The sequence below is a fragment of the Canis aureus genome, chromosome 15 (assembly GCF_053574225.1).
Source record: "Canis aureus isolate CA01 chromosome 15, VMU_Caureus_v.1.0, whole genome shotgun sequence".
Taxonomy (NCBI): Eukaryota; Metazoa; Chordata; class Mammalia; order Carnivora; family Canidae; genus Canis; species Canis aureus.
This window is the reverse complement of record NC_135625.1, coordinates 25,495,595-25,516,828: the sequence shown is the minus strand read 5'-3', so window position 1 is coordinate 25,516,828 and position 21,234 is coordinate 25,495,595. Positions and strand designations below refer to the sequence as shown.

The following is a 21,234-nucleotide window of genomic DNA, read 5'->3' as shown; positions in this document are numbered from 1 at the left end:
ATGAGAGATGTCAAAGTAATTAGATAAGGAGAAAATGGAGGAGGGTAAGAAGAGCCTTGAAATATTACTTATGTATGTAGATTTGATATAATTAGTCGATATAATTACATATAGTCATTAATGGATTTAAGTATTTGAAAGTTTAGGTTTTTGAGCAAAAGAGGTACATAAGAAAAACCCTCAAAAAAAAAAAAAAAAAAAAGAAAAACCCTCAGTAACATGATTTTCTCAATGCAAAGATTAGACCAGTTTTTCTCACTCAGGAATGATTTTTGCCCTCAGCCCCCACCCTACCCTCCTTAGGTGTGTGTGTGGGGGTATTTGGCAATGTCAGAAGACACTTTTGGTTGTCACATCAGGGTAGGTAGGGTGCTATAGGCATCTAAGGGGAGGAAGTCAGTCATGCAGATAAATATACTATAACACACAGTACAGCCCCCTACAACAAAGAGTCATCCAGCCCAAAATGTCAATCATGCCATGATTGAGAAATTCTGGGCTATATTAAAGGAAAGAAATGCTTAAATTTAACCAAAAAATGTAAGAACTAGGTCAGAGTTCTTCAACTGATTTCTTGTTTATATAATCAATTCCTTCCTCCATCAAGTTACTCACAAAGCTAATATGAAGAATAAAGATAATGTCATTTGGATTCAACTTTTGAAATATTCCAAAATTAATTTTACATTCTGCTCTTAAGATTTTGAGTTTCCACCCATCAACATGGATGAATCTCAGAAACAAGGCTGCATGAAAAAGCAAGTTAAGCAAGAATATATTCAGTGTGATGACGTTTTTGTAGTTAGAAAACAAGTGAAACCAAACAATACATTATTTTGGCATATATACATATAACTATATGAGGAAAATGAGAGAATAGTAACACCGAGATCATACAGGATAGTAATTATGTTTGCAAAGGGGAATGAGTTTGGAGAAAAGCACAAAGTGTCCTTAAATGGATTGATTATATTCTATATTTTAGCTTAGGCGGTGGGTTATTGAGTATTTCTTTTATTATTGTGCTATATAATTTACAGAAGTGTCATATAGTCTCTTGGGTGTATAAAAAAATCACATATAAAAACAACCACAAAATTCAGTTATAATAGTATAGTGGTCACTAAGGATTTTTCCTTTAAGTTCTATCACCACCTGCAGGTTAAACCTAGGTATTGCGAAAACTTGTTATTTCAAAGACCAAATTCGTGAATATCAAAATACAGTAAATGAACTCTGTTGGGCTTTTGTGATATAAAGAACTACAAAAGGCACAGTTTCTGCTCTCACTGTACTTAAATCCTGTGGATATAGAACACAGAACACATTAAAGAGATAAATGAGATAGCCCAAAATGTTCTACTGTAAGCACCCCCTGATCATAAAAATGCTATTTTACACAACAATCAGAAAGCAACTCTTTGACTTGATTTATCCTGCTACATTAGGCCAGACCTTAATTACTTCATGCCAGTTGCCACCTGTTCTCCTTGTCTCTGCTCTCCCTAGCCTGTTCTAAACATTGCTACTAGATTAAAGTCTTAAAATAACTACTTCATTATATCATTGCTTCTTTCAAAGACTCCATGTGATTTTACACTATCTATAGAACAAAGTCCAATCTCTTCAGATCACCATTTAAGATTTTCTAGAGTTTGTATAAATAGATAGAAACCTGTTCATCAGTTCTTTCTTTTCTCCCTGTCCCCCCATAGGAATCCTCTGCTTCATATAGTCTCATTTCTGCTTTATCCATCACTAATTCTGGATGAACTATATGTCTGAAGCGTGCTTTCCATTTAGGCCTCCTCTCCCATGTTTAATACATATATCAAGTTGTTCTTAAATGTGGAAAACTGAGAGGTAGTTTCAACATGTATCTCTGAGAGACCACTATATTCCCCATCTACATTTCCACCTGTTGCTCCTAATTTCATCCTATGCAGAAATCCTGAAGCCATCATTATCTTTGAAGCAATGCATCAATACTTTTTCTCTGAATTCCTACAGCACTTACTATCGTATCATTTATTGGCAATATTCATACATTACTAATACTAAATTGATTCTTTTGTATAAGGTTTGTTTTCTGAATGTTAAGGTTTTGGAGATCTGGAATAATTATATAGTTTTTCATGTTTTTTTCTTTCCCTTGTTCTCTGCTAAGATCAGTATGCTCATATTTGAGTTTGAGGATCTCTCTTTAACGTAAAAATTTCTCAGACTCCTCCCCCTGCTAAACAGACATAATAGTATTGACATTTTTTTTAGAGACCATGAATTTTGAAAGCATAATGACCATATTGACTTAAATAATATTTTTAATCATTTGAATTGTTTTAATGACAATAGCCTCTACATATTTAAAAATAATAGGTATATATAAACAAAAAGATGATTACGGTGATGATAATAAAGATAGCTAATATTTTGAGGCCTTACCACATATTAACTTTTTCCATTCATTTTCTTATTTAATCAAAAAAGTCCCCCCCCCCCCAATCCCTCCAAGTTTAGTAGACCCCAGTATAACCTAGACTCTACCACTTGGAGCTGTCAGAATTTTGGTTATTTATTTAACCTTTTGTTTCTAAAATAGAACAAATGTGAAATCAATCTCTTCAGGAGAGTCAGGAGAATTAAGAAAATCACAACAGATAAAATGCTTAATTTGTGCCTTCTATCAAATACTACTTAAAAAAATCCCTGCAAGGTAGGCAATATTATTGTTCCCTCCCCTTTATTTTATAGAGGGGGCAGTTGAAACTCAGAAAGGTTCAGAAACTTGCCCAAGATCTCAGAGCTATCTAGTGGTGTAATTAGAATGGGGCATAGGGCACCCTGTGCTTTGGATTCTCATAGCACTTTGTTTTCTTACAAAACAGAATTTATTTACATCACATCCTACTTCTCCATCATTCTTTAAAATATTAGCCTTCAAGGGCAGGGACTATGAATTCGTCACCTAATCATCAACGTTAGACACACAGAAATGTACTCAAAAACATAAGACAGCGTCAAAGATCATTGCGATGACTTTGAACCTGAATATAGTCTCAGAAAGAGTTTAATTTACCTGAATTATGTATCGAGATAACAGTTCTACTACTACTTGGCTTCTTTGAACAATTTCTGTTGGGGATTGAGAACAATTTGTTGTTGGAACCTAAATGTCCATTATTCATTCATTCTACTCTTTGCTTAAGTTCATCTCACTAACTGTCTGAAATATAGAATGCCCTCGCACTCAGGTAAAATTGGAAGTGTTTTAACTTTTCAGGGAAGTACACGAAAGGCCTTAAAAGTCATTACCCCCGCCCCCCCTTTTTGGCATGTTAGGAGTGTTAGAAGGGAAACAGCAGGCCCCCAAATGGAACGTGTATGCTAAACCCCACCTCAACCAACTCAGCCTTAATATCTGACCTAAATGCAGTTTCAACACCCCAGTAAACGTAACCTTTAGTCAGAATTACTTGGCCATCAGTAGGTCAGTAATCCACCTGGCAGGGCTTTCCTTTTCACTTAGGAAGGCAACCTTGCCAGAATCAATGCATTCTTTGCTAGTAATTTCCTTTTTTCCATTCTTTGCTAATAATTTCCTTTTTTCCACCCCCCATCTGCCCTTACAAACATTCCCGTTTCTACAGCTGCAGGATCTCCCTATTTGCTAGGTGGAACGCTGCTTAATTCCTAATTCGTCCAATAAAGCCAGTTGGATCTTAGCATTCACTCGGTTGAATTTTTCTTTCTTTTTAAATTAGAGAATCTGTCAATATATCGTTCTTGATAGAGCTACTGCCGAGGTGGGGAGCATGAATAAAAAGAGAATTCAGACTTAGTTTTAAGAGAAAATTCTCCAATACTAAATTTTGATTAAAACCATCTGGTTCTTCCAATTTTTCCTTATTTTTTTTTTTTAAACGAGAAAAATCTGTCCATATACCGTTCTTGATAGAGCTACTGCCGAGGTGGGAGCATAAATAAAAAGAGAATTCAGAGACTTAGTTTTAAGAGAAAATTCCCCAATACTAAATTTTGATTAAAATCATCTGGTTCTTCCAAAGGAAAAAAAGGAGGACATTAATCCAAGGTGCTGTTCATCCTTAACATTTAGGATTCTCCCCGAGTAGCTAGCTATCTGGTTAATTGGTTTACCCAATTAGCTTCCCATTATCAACGGCCACTGTGTACAATCAGGACTAGTTCGTTGCTAAAGGGCCTTCTGGTTTTCGTCTCTTCGTAACCCGGATGTGGGTGGGCAAGAAACAGAAGACGGACTTCGGTCTTTCTCCCCGCCCTGCAGCGGGATCCGGAGCTGACAGCCAGCCGCACAGAAACCCAGAACGAGCCTCCGTTTTTTCCAGCTGAGGAGGAGGCTCGAACTCCCCTTCCTCCCAGGTCGCCGAGCAGCGCCCGCAGGTCCACAGCATGCCGGGATTTGTAGTTCTCCCTCTCGCGATGGACGCGCGGACGCCGATAAACCAGGGTCGAGTTGGCCTTCTGGGATATGTAGTCTCCGGTCGTTCCTCTGCGTCAGCGGCGCCGGGCTCAAAGCGCCCCCGAGGTGACACCACAGGCTCGGGCGGTCACGTGACTCCGGGCTAGCGCGTCGGTCGCACTGCGGCTCCCGCGCGGCCGAGTTCTCGCCCCCGCGCGGCCGTTGCCGAGGCGACGGCGCAGTCTCCCGGCGCGCGGCCCCCTCTGCAGTGCCCCCCCCCCGCCCCTCTTCTCCCACCACAATGAGATCTAAGATGGCGGTGGCTGCGGCGGTTGGCGCCGAGTAGCTGAGGTGGAGAAGGCGGCCATTGGGCCCTAGGCAGCCGGGGAACTTGTGGGCGCTCCTTGCTGCGGTCTCTAAGGTGGCGGGTCGTGGGGCCTGACCGCTACTCTACCTTCGGCAGGAGCGGCGGCTTCGTTTACAGGTAATGCTGCGCGTCCCCGGCCCTTGGCAACGGAGGGCGGCGCGGCGCAGGGGCGGGAGAGCAGCGGCTCCTGGACGCGCGACCCTGTGGGGCCCGGCGCCTGGGTCTTCTTGCTTCCGGCGTCACGTCCCCTGGGCAGGCGGTCGGGCCGGAGGACGTGGGCTCGGCCTGGGCGGGCACCGGGGGACGCGTTGGTGGCTGCAGAGCCCCCGGCCGTGCCTCCCCGCCCCTCTTTTCTGGCCCCGAGGAGGAGGCCGCCCTGGGGCTCGGGCGCCGGGGCTCTAGTTGGGGTCCCAGAGCGGCCGCGGCCGACGTGACCGCGCCCCGCCCCCAACCCCACTCCCAGACTCCCTTGGGGGGGGCCCGTCGGCGTCCGGATTTTGGGGTGCAGAAGGCCGGGTGAGGAGCGCCGCCGCTTCTGCGTTGCGCCGTGAGCCGCGCGGGGTTTGCCGTCTCGGGGATCCTCCGAGCAGAAGAGCGGGACGGCGGGGTGGGAGTAGGGGCCGGGGGGGGGGGGGAGGCGCCCCCGACTGGGCCAAGAGGTGCTTCATGCGGCGAGCGGGAGTAGTCGAGCTGTGTGTCCTGCAGGACCGGTGAGAAGGGGCCGAGGGTCGGGGAACGTAAACGCCGGAGTGGGGATTCGGGAAGCTTTGCTTGCTCTGCAGAAACTGGCGTTTGGGGATTGGAGAACTGGCCCTGCCAGGGAGGCGGGTCGCCCAAACTTTTCGTCCTGCGGCCCACTCCGGAGGACCTCGTCTCGTCGGATATTTTTCTTTTTTTTTTTTTCTTTTTTATTTTTGGCGGGTTTTGAGGTCCGTGTCGTGCGCCCTATGAGGAACGGAGGGTAGTTTGGCGCTGGGAGCTGCGGGCTCGCTGGGCCCCCTGCGGCCCCCGCCCCACTACTGCCCTCCAGACTCCGCCCTCTGGTATTCTCTGGTTACTGGAGTGGGTGCCCTAGGGCTTCTGGTGCACCTGCTCTTTTCTTTTCAGTCTCACCTTCTCGGTGAGCGTCCTGGAAACCGTTGTAAGACGGAGGGTTTAAACTGAAGGCAGTAAGCCTTGTGTGTCTCCAGTGACAAAGTTGTTTTCTTGTAGGGTAGCTTTCAAGGAAAGAAACTTTATTGTTATTGGATATACAAAGTTCTTGAATGGTTGGGAGTGGCAGAAAGTTCATGACAACAGGAGCAGTCAACTTTGGCATGGCTCTTTTCAGGATAATTAGAGTTAACCGTTTTTACCACATCCCAGAGTAGCTATTAACGTATCCCTTTGTTGGGTAGAATCTTAGAAGTATGGATAATTTAAACATTTACGTAGATCACGTGGTTTTTTTCACAAGCACTAACGTAACCAGTCTAAAATATTGATAAGTTGGATTTTTCCTTTTCTGTTCATTTTTCTAGACATTTTAGGTTGTAAGTATAGTGTTTGTTATTCTATACTCCATAGTATAAGTAAATTTACTAAAGTGGTTTTTTTGTTTGTTTTTTTTAAATCACAAGCAGGCAACAGCTTTGAAGCCTGAAGCAGGGAAGGAGCCATTTCTGAAGTAGTTTAAAACTAGTTTTTAAACAGGTAATTTGACATTATCTATGTTACTGTTTTTTGTTTGATAGTTGGAGACTTTAAAATGGAGACTGCTATCAACATACCAGTGCGTGGTTGAGGACCCACTCACTGTATTTAGTAAACAGACCAGGGGTTGCTGCCCTGTGTGCATTGCTTTTTGGCATGCCACTTTGGTCTGCTTTCATACTTTTGCTAGAAAAGAGCCATGTCATTCCTAATTATTAAATACTGGAAAAATTTAAGCAATGCCTTTTGAAATGTCTTTCTTTCCAGAATTTTTTCAGGTCGTTCGAGTTTAGATTTGTCCTATGACAGCTATTGGATTGCCTCTTTTTACAAATCTATGTAATTTTAAGTCCTTTTCTGCAACTTTTCTATTAGTTGATTTTAGAAATTTTTATTTACAGATTCCTCTACTTCTTGAACTTGTTACATCCACTTTTGATTTAAGTTTTGCTTTTTTTTCTTTTAGGTGTCTAGAATTAAAGTTTTTATGCACAGTGCATTATCAAATGCTGGTTATGTACAGATACTCTCTGACCAGCAAAAAATGTCCATGTAAGTTCAGAGGGAAGTTAAGTAGTTATTTGCCAAGGGCAGCTGAGAAATTAAATGATTCATGGATGAGGATCGGAAGAAATTTTTGTTAAATGTTTAAGAAGTAATTGCTCTTTTAAGAAGTGTCAGAGTCTGAATTTAAGTCCACTGTTGAAATTTTAAGATAACCCATTTTCAAAATATAATCTAATATATCTTTGCTTTCCAGGAAAGCAGATAAGTCCTTTGTTCCTTTATGAACTAAGCTAACGTGAGAAAGTACAGATTGGCAGTTGATTTATCTCTTTATTACAGTTTTCAGTATTTTTTTTTAATTGGAAGACTAACAGGACAAGAAAAATAGAACTCAGGGAAGGTCAAATGTTTGCGTATTAGAGTTCTTGATACAGCAGGCATTTAGTAAAATAAAAAGAATTATAAAACCAGTTATAAATAATTATTTTTTGACACATTATGAAAGATGTATGAGATGGAATAAAAATATAGGGCAATTATGTTAACTCACTTTAGAAGGCCTTGATTTTCTCATTAGAGGATTTGACCATTTGTAAAAGAGACAAGTTTATTTGACACTTGGGAAAAATAGAAATCACACTAGGGGATTCATTTAGAAGCCAACAGAGTACATTGTAATACATTCATCTTACAAATTTAATTGAGTGCCTACAGTGGGTGACTTAATGACTGTAAAGTACTGGAGATATGGTAGTGAGCAAAACAGGCAAGGTGCCTTATCGAATAAATCTACGTTTTGAAAGTGTTCATTTGTGTGTGTGCAGTATGATATAGTGTACCTTAATAGTGAACATAGCCAATGACATTTTATAACTATTTTTCTGCTCTCTGACAGTTTGCAAGTAGAAGCAAAGAGCAGGTAGTGGGGTTTATCCAGAATTGAATTGATAGGACGGTTAAATCAGTGAGGAAGTCAAGGATGTTTGCAAGGCATTTTTGGAATGACTTACTTGGGCTTGTGTATGGGGTTGAGTAAAGAAGCAAGGGATTAATGGGTTCCTGGAAGGAAGAATGACCAAGGGACTGGAAGTTTGCAGCAGGGCCAAGAGCAGGTTCAGGGAGAATGACCAAGTAAGAAAGTGAAATGCTAGGACTTAACAATCAGAAGGAAGGATTTCAGAACTTCAGGACCTTGAACAAATTGCCAGTCCAGAGTGAAAACTGTATTGGAATAGAGAAGATGAGATAGACATTAGATCTCAATTTACAGTCTTAGAAAAATCAGGAAAGTAGGAAATGACATGGAGGATGAAACCACGAGCCAGTTGTTACCAAGAAAAGTGCAAGACTGTCTTGGAGAGGATAGTAGGAAGTGGTACCCAAGGTAGGGGGGTGAGATTTTGATGACTAATTTGTTCAGAAGAGGAAGATGAAGCATTAGTTAAATAAGAATGGTAAATGTGATCCTTGTGAATCTGAGGGACTAGGAAGAGCAGAACTCCTTTTAGAAAGGATTTCCTGCTGAGGAAATAGTGATTTTAGAGGGATTTGGAATTATATTGAACCTAAAGAAATAGGAGGAACGTTGGGGGACAGATGGGGGATGTATGGAAGTTTGTAATGCTCTAGTGGAAGGGGATAATAGGAAGCTGTTACCAGTGAGTATGGGACTGGCAGTGAAGACTGAGATTCCAGGTTAATGGCGATAGCAGGGCCTGCAGATTTATTTGGGTGTTATATGTAACCCATGACAAGGAAGTGATAGACTTTGAATATAAGTTGTAGGGAGGGAGATGTCTTAGCAAGCAGAATTTAATTCACCTCATTGTTCTCACTTCTCTGAGCACGTGTATATTTTGTTGATGTGAAATGTTCTACACAGAATAACTATACCATGAGATAGACCTGATGCAATAATTAGTACATAGTTCTGATATGGTTTTTATTGATTCAAATGGAATGTTATGTTTTGTTAGTCTTTTTATCCTCCCCTCAATGTCTTAACAGGGTTTTTTTGTTTTGTTTTGTTTTGTTTTTTTAATTTGAAGAGGGTAATTACCAAGATATCTTAAGTTCTGGAAAGTCTAGAGGGTCTCAAATTGAAAGTGCTGTGGGGAAGATCCTGTGTTAATCCTTTTTTTTTTTTTTTCCCTAGGTACTTGACCATCTTAAGCACAGAGAAGAAATTGAGAAGTTCCTCAAATGAAACTGACTAAACAACACCTAAAACCAAATACTTACTCATTTTCTTCTCAGTTTCCATTAAAAGTGCTTAATACACTTGGACACTGTATGAAGACTTTGAAAACCGTGTACCAGGTATTTTTATAATTAAAAATAAAGTAAAAGAAATACTTCAAATAATGCAAACTTTAGAAAACTTGTGCCGATATATAAAGTACCACCTTTGGTTATTTTTGTGACTCTGAGTAAAAAAAAAAAAAAAAACAACAAAAAAAACAGTACTTCCTACATTATTATTTGGATGAGTATTTCTGAAATCTTCATTTACAGTCGTCAAGATGGTATTTCCAGAGATGGTTAAGAGTAATTTAATGCCGTTTCACAGATAATATCTGAATTTAAAGAATTTAGAAAAATAACATTTTTTCTCTACTTAATTATTTTTTTCTTTATATTCTTATTTCAAAGATTAACCTTAGGTCAGTCATAGGTATTCCTGTGGCAATTAATACTGTAATTGAACACACACACACACACTTTTCTATGGTAAGAGTCCTGCGGCAGGATTTTCTTCAATAAGATCAGTCATGGAAAGTTTGTAAATGCCATAGTATTTTTGCATTTTGTACCTTTGCGAGAAAAGGGAGCCAGATAAGGCTCTCAAAAATAGCTAAATGAAACTTAATTAGTTGCAAATTAGTTTAGTAGGTCATAGGATGGGTAAAAGTGCTTGTTTAAAGTAGAAGAATCTAACTTTTATCCTTAGTTCTTCCCATACTCCTCTCCATCCGTTACGCTAATTGTTTACCAGTGGTTTCAGCTTTTCCATTTTATTGTTTTTCTAATAAATCTGCCTGGCAAGATCTCTCTCCACCCCTTGAATGGATTCAAAGGAGTATTTCTATCCTTTGAATACTTTGAATACTTTTGAGCACTGCTGGGGAAAAGAAATCCACACTGCAGATTAGTGATTTCTCTGCTCTCCCGAGTCCTTAGTGTTGCCCACAGCCATTCTCCTTTACTCCTCTCACATCTCCGACACTGCTGTCTCACCCTCACGTTTAAGAATCAACTCTTTCTACTTCACGTCACTTAGAGACTCTCTCAGCTTCCTGCCAACAGATCTGCTGACTAGCCTCTATCTACTTCCATCTGTCCTGCTTTTGTTCAACAAAAGAGGTGTTCCTCTGTCTAAAGCTAGTCATTTTCTTAACACCCTGAGTCCCAGTTGCTCCCGCTTTTTCAGAGGCCACATACTATCTCCTTTCTTTTCTGCATCTTCAAGATCTTTCTCTACTAGCTCCTGGCAAACAAATTTTAAACATGCTTTTAACAAAACTTTCTTCATACCCTTCTCTGCCTGTTTGCCTTCACAGACTAATTCCTTGAAAAAATTACCTAGTGACCTTAATTTTTGCCCCTTCCCATCAATAAGTGCTTTCCAGTTAATGGATTGACCCTCCTCACCCTGCTGTAATTGCTCGTACCAAGGTCATTAGTAACTTCCTTGTTGCTAAATCCAAGTTGACACTTACCAGTACTTTTTTTTTTTTTAATGTGACAGAGTAACATCTGGCATTCTTACCAATAACCTCCTCTGTACATTTTCACCCACTCTCCTGGTTTCCCTCCTATCTTTTTCTACCTTCTTTAGTGCTATTTTCTGGTCTGTTAAATATCGGTGTCCCTCCGGGCACAGTCTTACTCTTCTCTCCTCCCTGTGCCTGCTGTACCACTTCAGGTACCTTTCTTAGTAGATGAGTTGCATATCTCTCTCTAGCCTAGATTTCACCTCAAACCCAGCATGGCTAAAACTGAATTCATCATTTCTCAACAAAAACCTGTTCCTTTTCCAGTCACTGTGAGTGTATCATACACCCAGTTCAAGCTCAAAACCTAGGACTCAACCTTGAACAGCTTTCTCACTGCCTCATCTCCCACATAATAATCACGAAGTCCTATTGATTCTACCATTGGAAGCCTACTCGAATTGGTCTTCTTGTCTACATACCTAGTATTTTGATTATTAAAAGTCTTCCCATATAATAGTTTAAATAATAACAGACTATTTGAATAATAACATTAATGTGTCTACAGAACAAAATTTAGAAGGCAGTCATCGGGGCAGCCCGGGTGGCTCAGCAGTTTAGTGCTACCTTCGGTCCAGGGTGTGATCCTGGAGACCCAGGATCGAGTCCCATGTTGGGCTCCCTGCATAGAGCCTGCTTCTCCCTCTGCCTGTGTCTCTCTCTCTCTCTCTCTCTCTCTCTCTCTCTCTGTCTCATGTCTCAGTCTCATGAATAAATAAATCTTAAAAAAAAACAGGCATCATTTCTAAAGGTCACTTGAAGGTGGTTAGAGAAGTTGGCTTGAAGAAGAGAAATATCCTTGCCTGTGTTTTATAGGGGGAGTTAATTTACCCTCTTAGGTAAATCAGCTGTTATCATTTTGATATACATGCTATTATTTCTTTAGCTTCATAGTAATACTCCTATAGGAATATACCTTTTATTTTTATTTTATTTAACTTGAAAAAAATTTTTTAGGAGTGTGCCTTTTAAACACATTTAGTATCAGTAAGTCACTATTCTATCCTCATGAGTATTTATCTCCTCACAGTGTAGCTATAGACAGTTATTTGATTCTGTAAATTCAATAGACTTTACATAGTAAATAGTCTTTAAAAAGATTTTTAAGAAATTTGACCTGTTTTTCCCAAACTAATATTTAGTTTATAAGCTATTTTAAAAACTTAACCTTAATAATGTTCACAGTCATGTAGCTTATAAATAGGTTCTTAGAAGAAGCTCTTCATTTAGGGAAATTCATCATAATATAAAAATAAAATGTAAACCATTCTCTCTCCAGATACATTTTTAATTTATCTTAAAGTAAATTTTATTACTCTACTAATAGAAAGCGTTAGCATACACTATTTTAGGAAAAAATTGGTATGTAGGAGTTTTACTTGAATATCTTAATAATTTTCCATTTAACTTACATTTTACAGTTAGCTTTTAGCACTTTTGAAGATGGTATTGCCTCTACTGCATATGGAATTTCTGCAGTACCTTTTCTTTAATATTATAAAATACATTGGTAAATCTTGGAAATAGGTGCAAAATGATTTGTTTAAATGTCATTTCAGTTCACTGGACATACCTCTATGGATATCAATTATTTTGTAAAGTTCTTAAATATATTTCTAGTGTAAAAAATAATGCAAAATATTACTAAAAATATATGAGAAGACAGGAAAAATTACCACATTCCTACCCCCACAACCAACAGTTGCTTTCATGTAAGCACTTTAGTATGTATTCTTAGTTTTTTTAATCTATATGCAATTTTACATTTCTTTTTTTCCTTTTATACTCTATGATTTTATAAACGGGCAATATCGTTCAGCCTTCATACTTATATTTTGAAGGGTACTCTTGCCTAATAGCATCCAGCCTATTGTTTGACATTTAGTTTGTTTTCAGTTTAGCCCAATTATAGCGTAGTCCTGCATTATAGTCTCTTCTCCCCCCCATATTTAAGTTGTTTTCTTGTATTAGCTGTGGAGAGAGAGAATTACTGGGTCAAAACTCAGTTTTAGGTCTTGATGCAATATTGCCAAAATACTTTGCAGAAAGGTCATGCCAGTTTACACTCTCACCACCACGGTGACTGAGAATTCGTTTCCCTTTGCTGTCATCAGGACTAGAAAGTACGTGTAATGTAGCAAATTTAATGGTCCCTTATTTTAATTTGCAGTTGGACTTCATTATTAATATTTTTATCATTTTCTGTTTACTGACTTTTTTTTAAATTACCTGTGTATACTTGTCTGTCTTGGGTTTGGGTGTGTGCGTGCGTGTGTGTGTGTGTGTGTATGTGTATGTATTTTTGTTTTTTTCCCCCATGAATTCTTTATGAGGTAAGGATATTGACAGTATGTTTCACATTCTTTCAGATTTTACCTGTTTTATCATTTACTATTCTTTACAAACGTAGGATTTACTTTTATGCGAAAAAAAAATCTGTTAAACCTTTTCCCTTTTATTTCTGCATTCCATGTTTTTAAGATTTTGATTAAGTCCCATCCTGTTTTCCTGTCTGTCTGTTGTTTGATTTTTTAAATCTTCCTTATCTATTTTTAATCTACTTACTCTCTTGGTGTTTGGTACAAGGCAGCCTTTTTCAACTGGGAGGGTATTAAGCTCTTAAGGCATCTACTGTTTATTGTGGATTAAAACCTCTTCTATGTCTGGAATGGTACTGGGTATGTACCATCCTTGAAGAATTGAAAAAAATTGTTACTGAGCTCATTTTTCTGTGTTCTGTATTTGAGATGAAGGATTCTAGTTGAGAAATGCTATATGAAATCTCTAATCTTCAAAATTGTTAGCAAATTGTCTCAATAATTGAATAATCCTGTATCATCCTACATCATAGTATTTTTATGAGGATTACATGACAGAATGCTTATAAAATATTTAGCATGGTGCTTAGCATATAGTGAACAAAATAGGTGTTCGCTACGATGATTTTTCCTCATTACATTTTTCTAACTGGGTATATTTCAGGATTTCGTGGGGGGAACTAATACTAATCTAATCATTTAGTTACTCAGTATGATTGAATATCTCTTGGGACTAGTTTTCTACCCTCCCAACCTGTATTGCTACTTTTGCTTTTATTTTTCAGATATTTAAATTTTTTATACTGACTTGTTTTGTCACATTTTAAGAAGAATCCCTTTGGGAATTCATTAAGTCCATATTTAGAAAAAATGGTATGTTTATAATATTTGTCTTCCCATCAGGGAAGATAGTTTATTTTTCTACTTAGTGAATTTTCCCTTACGCTGTTTTATAGTTTACTGGTGTTTTTTGGGGGGGTGAAATTACATTATTCCTAGATGTTTTCTTTTCTTTTCTTTTTTTTTTTTTTTTTGTCACTATTACAAGTGGCATCATTTTTCTCCAGTATATTTTCTGTGTGCTTGCTGGTGATATTTTGACATTCTCTGTTTTTTAATGCATATTTTTTAGGAATACCACCTTTCGTCTTCTCAGTGTTAATATTTCTGTTTCATATTTTTCCATTTTGTAGAACTTTAAAAACAATGCTAAATAACTGATATGTGCCATTCTTATTTTGGTCTTTATCTTAATAGAGATGTCCTTACTATCTTATTTTAATATTATTGGCTATTGGTTTAAAGTACACTTTTTTCAACTCCTTAGAAGATTATTAAAGTAATATGTGCTCATTAAAAAAACCCACATAGTGTAATAATACATATAACTGTAAGGAAGCATCAGTGTATTTGTACTTTAAAAAAATTTTCCAAAAAAAAATTTTTTTTCCCAAATTAAGTGTTGAATTTTATCACCATTTTTTTGAGATAAAAATTTAACCTCTCTGTACTCTATTATTGATTACTCTGTAATCTATTACTCTATGCATATCTATTATTCTACTAGATATTCTAGCATTAGAACATAGATAATTCCTAATTTGTCATGGGTGGTAATGCTTTTAATTTTTTCTCTAGTGAATGGGATAAGTTAGGATCTTATAGTCAAAGCAACTTGGATATGAATTTCTTTTGACATTTTTAGCTGAGTGACCTTGGCAAAATTATCTAACCTCTTTGAGTATTAGTGTTATTTGTAAAATCAGAAACCTGTTATAACCATACTAATGGCTTTCTCTGCCCCTTGGATTCTAGATAAAGTTATCTTCCCATCTCTTTCACTCAGTCTTTCTCCAACCTGCGCAGTTCCACATCCAGTGCAAAGCCACAGTCCTCCACGAGGTTATGTAGAAATCTCATTTCTGCTGATCATCTCTGCTTCTGAACGTCTGTTTCTACCATTCCTCTTTCTGTTTCTCATCTCTTTGACCCAGGTATGAAATTCAGTACCTTCCTTGATATTCACAAAATTCTTAGTATGTTTTGTTTTGTTATAGTGGGGTGAAATTGCGACTTTGTTAGACCATTCAAGATTTAGGCAAAACTGAGGTAGAAGCAATACAATTTAAAGCAGTAGGCAACATTTTTCTAAAATATTTTAGGCCACTGTATTTTTGCCCATTCACCCACCTAGGCCTGCTTTTCTCTCTCCCTGCCTTCTCTTTATCTTGCTTACCATATGTTCCTGTTAAAACCAAACCTTTCTCTATGCAGAGCAGTTCTACCCTCTTTGAAACTTTGACACCAAACAAATTCCCAGGTCTTTGGGAATATTAGGTTTTTTCCCTAAGAGCTGTTTTGGTTCAAGCCATTATAAACTTTTTTCTACATGATCATTGCTCTGCCTTTTAAGACTGTGTTCAATTAACTAAATAAAATAGCCTGGAAAGCGTGCAGGCCAATACACATAGTAGATATTTTGAAGTTTTCCTTCCCCTTTCCATCACTCCAACAACTTAACTTTAGTCAATCATAATGTGTATATGGCAGCTAAATTGATTTGTCTATATGTGGTTGATACTACCACTTTTTATTGCATAAACTTTTTTTGAGATTCTTTTATATCACTAAGTTTCAGGAGATGATTTAAAAATTAGTTTGTTTTTATATGTTAAAGATGTTTTCACTTATTTTACAGAAAATTAATTGGTAAAACTAGGATGGCCACAGGAGGAGGTCCTTTTGAAGAAGGCATAAATGATCAGGATTTACCAAACTGGAGCAATGAGGGTGTTGATGACCGACTCAACAATATGGTATGATAATTTATTGATGGTGTGTCATAATTACTAATATTAAAACGAAACTTTCCCCTGACTTAGCCAAATCAAATTCACTTAGACATTTTATAAACACATTTTTTTTTTTTGACCAAGACATTAAATAACCCTGAGCTATTTGTTAAACTAGTTGAAGACATTTTTGTTTGCAGGTAACAGATATCAACCCAAGTTAGCTTAAGCCAAAAAGGAGATTTATTCTAAGTGTATAAAGATGTTTTATGGAAAACAAGTTAATTAAATGAAGCTGGGTTTTAGGAAGGGGTTAGAAAAAGGAACTAGAAAATTGTCAAGAATTGCACTTTCACTGCCCTGACTTTTTGCTTCTGTGTGCTTTTGCTTAACATAACTTTCTTTTTGCACACCAGCTTTCTCTCTTCTCTGGTTTATATGGTGTACTATGGCTGACCTTTCATTCTAAAGTTTTTCAGTTATCACTACAATTATATACTGACTAGTTATCTTTTAGTTCCAATTTGAAATTTTAAAGTATGATTATCCCACTTTGGATTAGAGATTATGCATCTCTTTTCCAATCATCTGTGGCCAGGAAGGGGTAGGGTAAGTTGAACAACAGGTTGGAAAGAACACTCAAACATGGATTGGGGTGGGCGGACAGTTCCTAGAGAAATAGTTGTGTTATAAATGAGGAGAATATCCCAAAGCGTTGTATGGTAGTAAAACTAAACAATTCTTTCAATATGGGTAAGGTAAGAATTTATATAGACCTTTTTGTTGAATGATCTAGGTTATGTGGGTATAACTAAGTAAAAAAAAAAAAAAAAAAATGTTTTCCTGGTAAAACATGAATCGTTTTTGTTATTTCATGTCAGGTCTTATATAGTACATTCTTGTCTATGAAAAGTAAGAATAGTTCTGTTTATTGGTTACTATATGCTAGGCACCATGCTAGTAGATATTTTATAAATGTCATTTTTAATCATGTTTTAAAGGTGTCACTATTTTAGAGATTAGGAAACTGAGACTATGGGAAGTTAAGTAAATGGCCGAGGGTCACACAGTGAGCATTTCTTCAGATAGATAACAATAATTACTTTAGGATCCAGGTTGATTCTAGATCTGTCTTCTTATACACTGTTTTTAAAGGAAGCCAGTAAAGGTATCTATAATTATTTTCACTATCCAATTTATAAATAGTAGGTAGCCATTTTAGAAAATGCTTTTGAAAATATTCAGACTGAGTCTATGGTTGGATTTTGGGATTTATGTTTGTTAAAAATCTATGATAGAAAGTAATTATTCTCTGAAGGACCATCTGTGAAGTTTAGGTTAGATGTAACGCGGGGGAAGAAAACACAGTAGTAGAAGTAAGTAATTGTCTGTGAGGCTATATGTTTATGTGAAAAATGTTTTGTCATTTTTATCTTTAAGACTGACTACAAATTTTTAAGCATATAAAATTACTTTCCTGGTTTGACAGAGGCTGGATTAACCTGTGCCTTTACTTTTTTAAAGGATTGGGGTGGCCAACAGAAGAAAGCAAATAAATCATCAGAAAAGAATAAGAAAAAGTTTGGTGTAGAAAGTGATAAAAGGGTAACTAATGATATTTCTCCGGAGTCATCACCAGGAGTGGGAAGGCGAAGAACAAAGACTCCACATTCGTTTCCACATAGTAGATATGTGACTCAGATGTCTGTCCCAGAGCAGGCCGAACTAGAGAAACTTAAACAGCGGATAAACTTCAGTGATTTAGATCAGGTTTGTGAAGCATTTTAAAAATGAAGTTATAACTATGGGAAATATTTAGAATGGGTTTAATAATTTAATAATAAAAAGTGAGCTCTTTATTTCCTTATTCTTAATTTCTTCATATATGGAAAGAATTTTAATTGGTGGTGGTGGTATTATGAGCTTTGGAGGACAACAAAGGTTTTGTTTCTAAACTTGCTAAGGACAACTCTTTTGTGATTTTATTTATTACTACTACTCTATGACTAATGTAAATCATTTCATCATGAAACTAAATTTTACATGTTAGTGAGTAAGATTGCTATTAAGCAACAGGGAAGATCCAGTTTAGAATATTTATCATTGGCTAAGTGTGGGATGTTCTAATTACCTCAAATTAATTAATTAATTAATTAATTTTGATTATCTCAAATTTAAAATAAAACTGGTTGGTTTTATAATCACTGGAATAAAATTTGGAACTTAAAAGTAAATGGATATGATAATGAACTCTTAACAGATGTTTTATTGTCGACATCTGTGCTTTAGGGAGAGAAACAGTTTACCAAATATGCATAAAGCTATGTTCAAGTCTGGTACGATGATGGTGGTCATCATCTGCCATTTAGTTGTCTATTTACTAGTTACTGAACATTTACTACATACCAGGCACTGAGCTGAGCAGTTTTTCAGGCAGTGCTTCATCTAGAGAGATTCTAATGCTGATGTTTATATTAAGATCTACTCATTGGGTCCATAGCCCATACAGAATTTGGTAAACAAGTATGATTAGCAATGTAAGTTATAAATACAGTTCGTAGTCCTGGTACTTCATTTAGATTGATTTTCCTCATATTCATCAGTTGAATTATGTCTGACAAAATGAGGAATAAGAGGAGTTGTTGATCAAATTTTGATATTTTAGTAAAAGACTTTTTTGTAGATTTGAATCTTTTTTGAATCTTTGGACAGAGCTGTTTATGTTTACTTCCTGAATCAATATCTGATGATGAAACTAATTAAGAACATTGGCATTTTTTTTCATTGTTGAAAAATTAATGTTTGTGGGATTTGGTTTCTTTTTCATTTGTAGAGAAGCATTGGAAGCGATTCTCAAGGGAGAGCAACAGCTGCTAACAACAAACGTCAGCTTAGTGAGAACCGAAAGCCCTTCAACTTTTTACCTATGCAGATTAATACTAACAAGAGCAAAGATGCTGCTATAAGTCCTCCAAAGAGAGAAATGATTGGGTCAACACAATGTAAAGAGTTGTTTGCTTCCGCTTTAAGTAATGATCTTTTGCAAAACTGTCAAGTCTCTGAAGAAGATGGAAGAGGAGAGCCTGCAATGGAGAGCAGCCAGGTGAAAAATGTTTTCTTTCACTCTTTCTCCTTTCACGAACTTCAAAGCAGAAATATTAAGAAATTTTTATTGAGTTATGCACATAGGAATTTTAGTTAGGTATCTCCAGACTCTCCTCATTAATCTCTCAGATTTATTCAATCTAGTATAAATTTCTTTTTACCCAAAATGATTGTAGAAATGGCATATTGTAAATTAAAATCTTCTGTTTACCTGCCAATGTCTGTGTTGCCAATTTTTAGTAGAGAGGAGTTACAATGTGAGTAATTGTTGTAAGAATTTTCTTAAATCATTATAAATACTTTCAAAAAAGTATTTATACTTATAAGGAAAAAGTAAACATGAGAAAAAATTTACATCAGTAGCAGTTTAAAGGCATGCAGTTCTGTAAATAAAATTTTTTAGGTAATATAAATTAAAACCAGTTGTGAAATTTATTTATTGAAAATTTTAAATTCACAGTTATTTTTTGGTTAAATTCTAAATATGATTCAGATCTTTTCCATGTATGAATTCAAATGATAAAACCTAGACACATTTTGGTTACTATATTTGAAATAAAAAAATATGTAGAAGTGTTGCTGTGAAATGCATTATGTTCAGTTTTACATATTCTTTATTTTCATGCTTTTTTTTTTTACTCCCAAATGTTTTTCATGCAGATTGTAAGCAGGCTCGTTCAGATTCGTGATTATATTACTAAAGCTAGTTCCATGCGGGAAGATCTTGTAGAGAAAAATGAAAGATCTGCTAATGTTGAGCGCCTTACTCATCTAATAGATCACCTTAAAGAACAAGAAAAGTCATATATGAAATTTCTTCAAAAAATCCTTGTAAGTTTTGGACCTTTTAAGTGATATATTGAGTTATATTTTTGGTATTATTAGTGTATACATATACTGATGACATTCTGATTCCACCCCAGAGGAGTTAATATGTTTTCAAAAAATCGTGCCATCCATTATAACATTTTCTTGCCCTTTTTAATAGTTGTATGATTTATACCACTAAAATATTTCAGGCTAGAGAAAATGAGGAGGAGGATGTTCGGACTATAGATTCAGCTGTGGGATCTGGTTCTGTAGCTGAGAGCACATCGCTAAACATAGATGTGCAGTCTGAGGCTTCAGATACCACGGTAAGCGGCTTTTTGGTAATTAAAAGTGCTGGAAATGAAGATTTAAACTTTTCCCCTATTTTTCAAGAGGATATCTTTTATAGGCATTCCTTAATGAAAAGTATATTTCAGGGAAGAAACCCTCAAATTGTTAATGCTGTATATATTCTTTTTAAACGTGGAAGTATTAAAGTTTTACTTAGTGACATTAAATGTTTTCATGGTTGATTTGAAAATCTAATGATTTGTGATCTGCTTGCAGATCTCTTGGTTTCATTAGCACAGCTTTACTCATTTTAAGAAGCGTTGGGAAAGTTAAACTTCATCATGGATATAAGAGCTAGAAGTACAAAGTATCATTACTAAGTATATTGTCTCTTGGAAGAGTCCAAGTTCTTTTGCTATTGAGGACTCATTTGAAGGCCACTAGGATTTTTCACACCTTGGGCTAGCTTTGAACTGTAGCAAAATTAGATGACCTGAAATATGGAGATAAAGTTTGTACAGGGTAGCATTTACATTATGATTTATTCACGGTGAGAAAAACACAATTTCTAACTCTGTAAAATGAACTTTATCAAAATACTATCTTTTGGAAAAATAATCAGGGATTTACAGAACTTTGAGGAAAGCTTTGTAAAATAAACTTAGTTCATAGAAGGTAGTGTGCTTCAAAACATGCTTTCTAAGCGTTTTTATTTTAGCAGGTGCAACTATAACCATGCACTAGTAAACTTCAAAACCTATTACCAGTAAAGCTTTTCTTATGAAATGATGACCATGTGTGTATATCTTTTGTTTCTGAGATACGTTCCAAAATACCATTCAGCATGAGAAATTTGAGGGTTTGTTTCCTTTTGGTATTGGCCTGCATAGTTTCTTACCTGCATCCTTTCTCTTCCCTGCCCTTCCTAATTTGAAGAGGAAATTTGAATTTTTTTCCTACATATTTTCACCAGGAGATAGATATTCATAGGACTTGATCCAAACAACTGTTGAAAATAGATTCTGTTGTGGGGAAATTGTCTGTTTACAGTGGTGCTGAGAATAATTTTTTTCCTCATATTTCATTCTAGCAGAAATGGAAGAGTTGGGGAATGTGGGTAAAGGAATTCTGTTGGGGAGGG

The 21,234-nt window shown here is 36.7% G+C and overlaps 1 protein-coding gene across 29 annotated transcripts in view; it reads left to right on the top strand.

Annotated features, from left to right (window-relative positions):
* The first annotated feature begins 4,700 nt into the window (after window positions 1-4,700).
* Window positions 4,701-21,234, top strand: part of PCM1 (pericentriolar material 1) — an 80,492-nt gene continuing 63,958 nt past the window's right edge. For 6 of the 29 annotated variants that reach the window (XM_077848890.1, XM_077848887.1, XM_077848893.1 and 3 more), the window contains exons 1-9: window positions 4,719-4,922; window positions 6,428-6,497; window positions 9,160-9,323; window positions 14,911-15,089; window positions 15,794-15,911; window positions 17,412-17,657; window positions 18,721-18,990; window positions 19,653-19,823; window positions 20,012-20,128. In XM_077848890.1, coding sequence (XP_077705016.1) covers window positions 15,816-15,911; window positions 17,412-17,657; window positions 18,721-18,990; window positions 19,653-19,823; window positions 20,012-20,128 — 900 coding nt within the window. In that variant the 5' untranslated portion in view covers window positions 4,719-4,922; window positions 6,428-6,497; window positions 9,160-9,323; window positions 14,911-15,089; window positions 15,794-15,815. Of the gene's footprint in view, window positions 4,923-6,424; window positions 6,498-9,159; window positions 9,324-14,910; window positions 15,090-15,793; window positions 15,912-17,411; window positions 17,658-18,720; window positions 18,991-19,652; window positions 19,824-20,011; window positions 20,129-21,234 lie in introns of all 29 variants that reach the window. The other 23 variants (XM_077848889.1, XM_077848883.1, XM_077848895.1 and 20 more) reach the window with 10 other exon arrangements.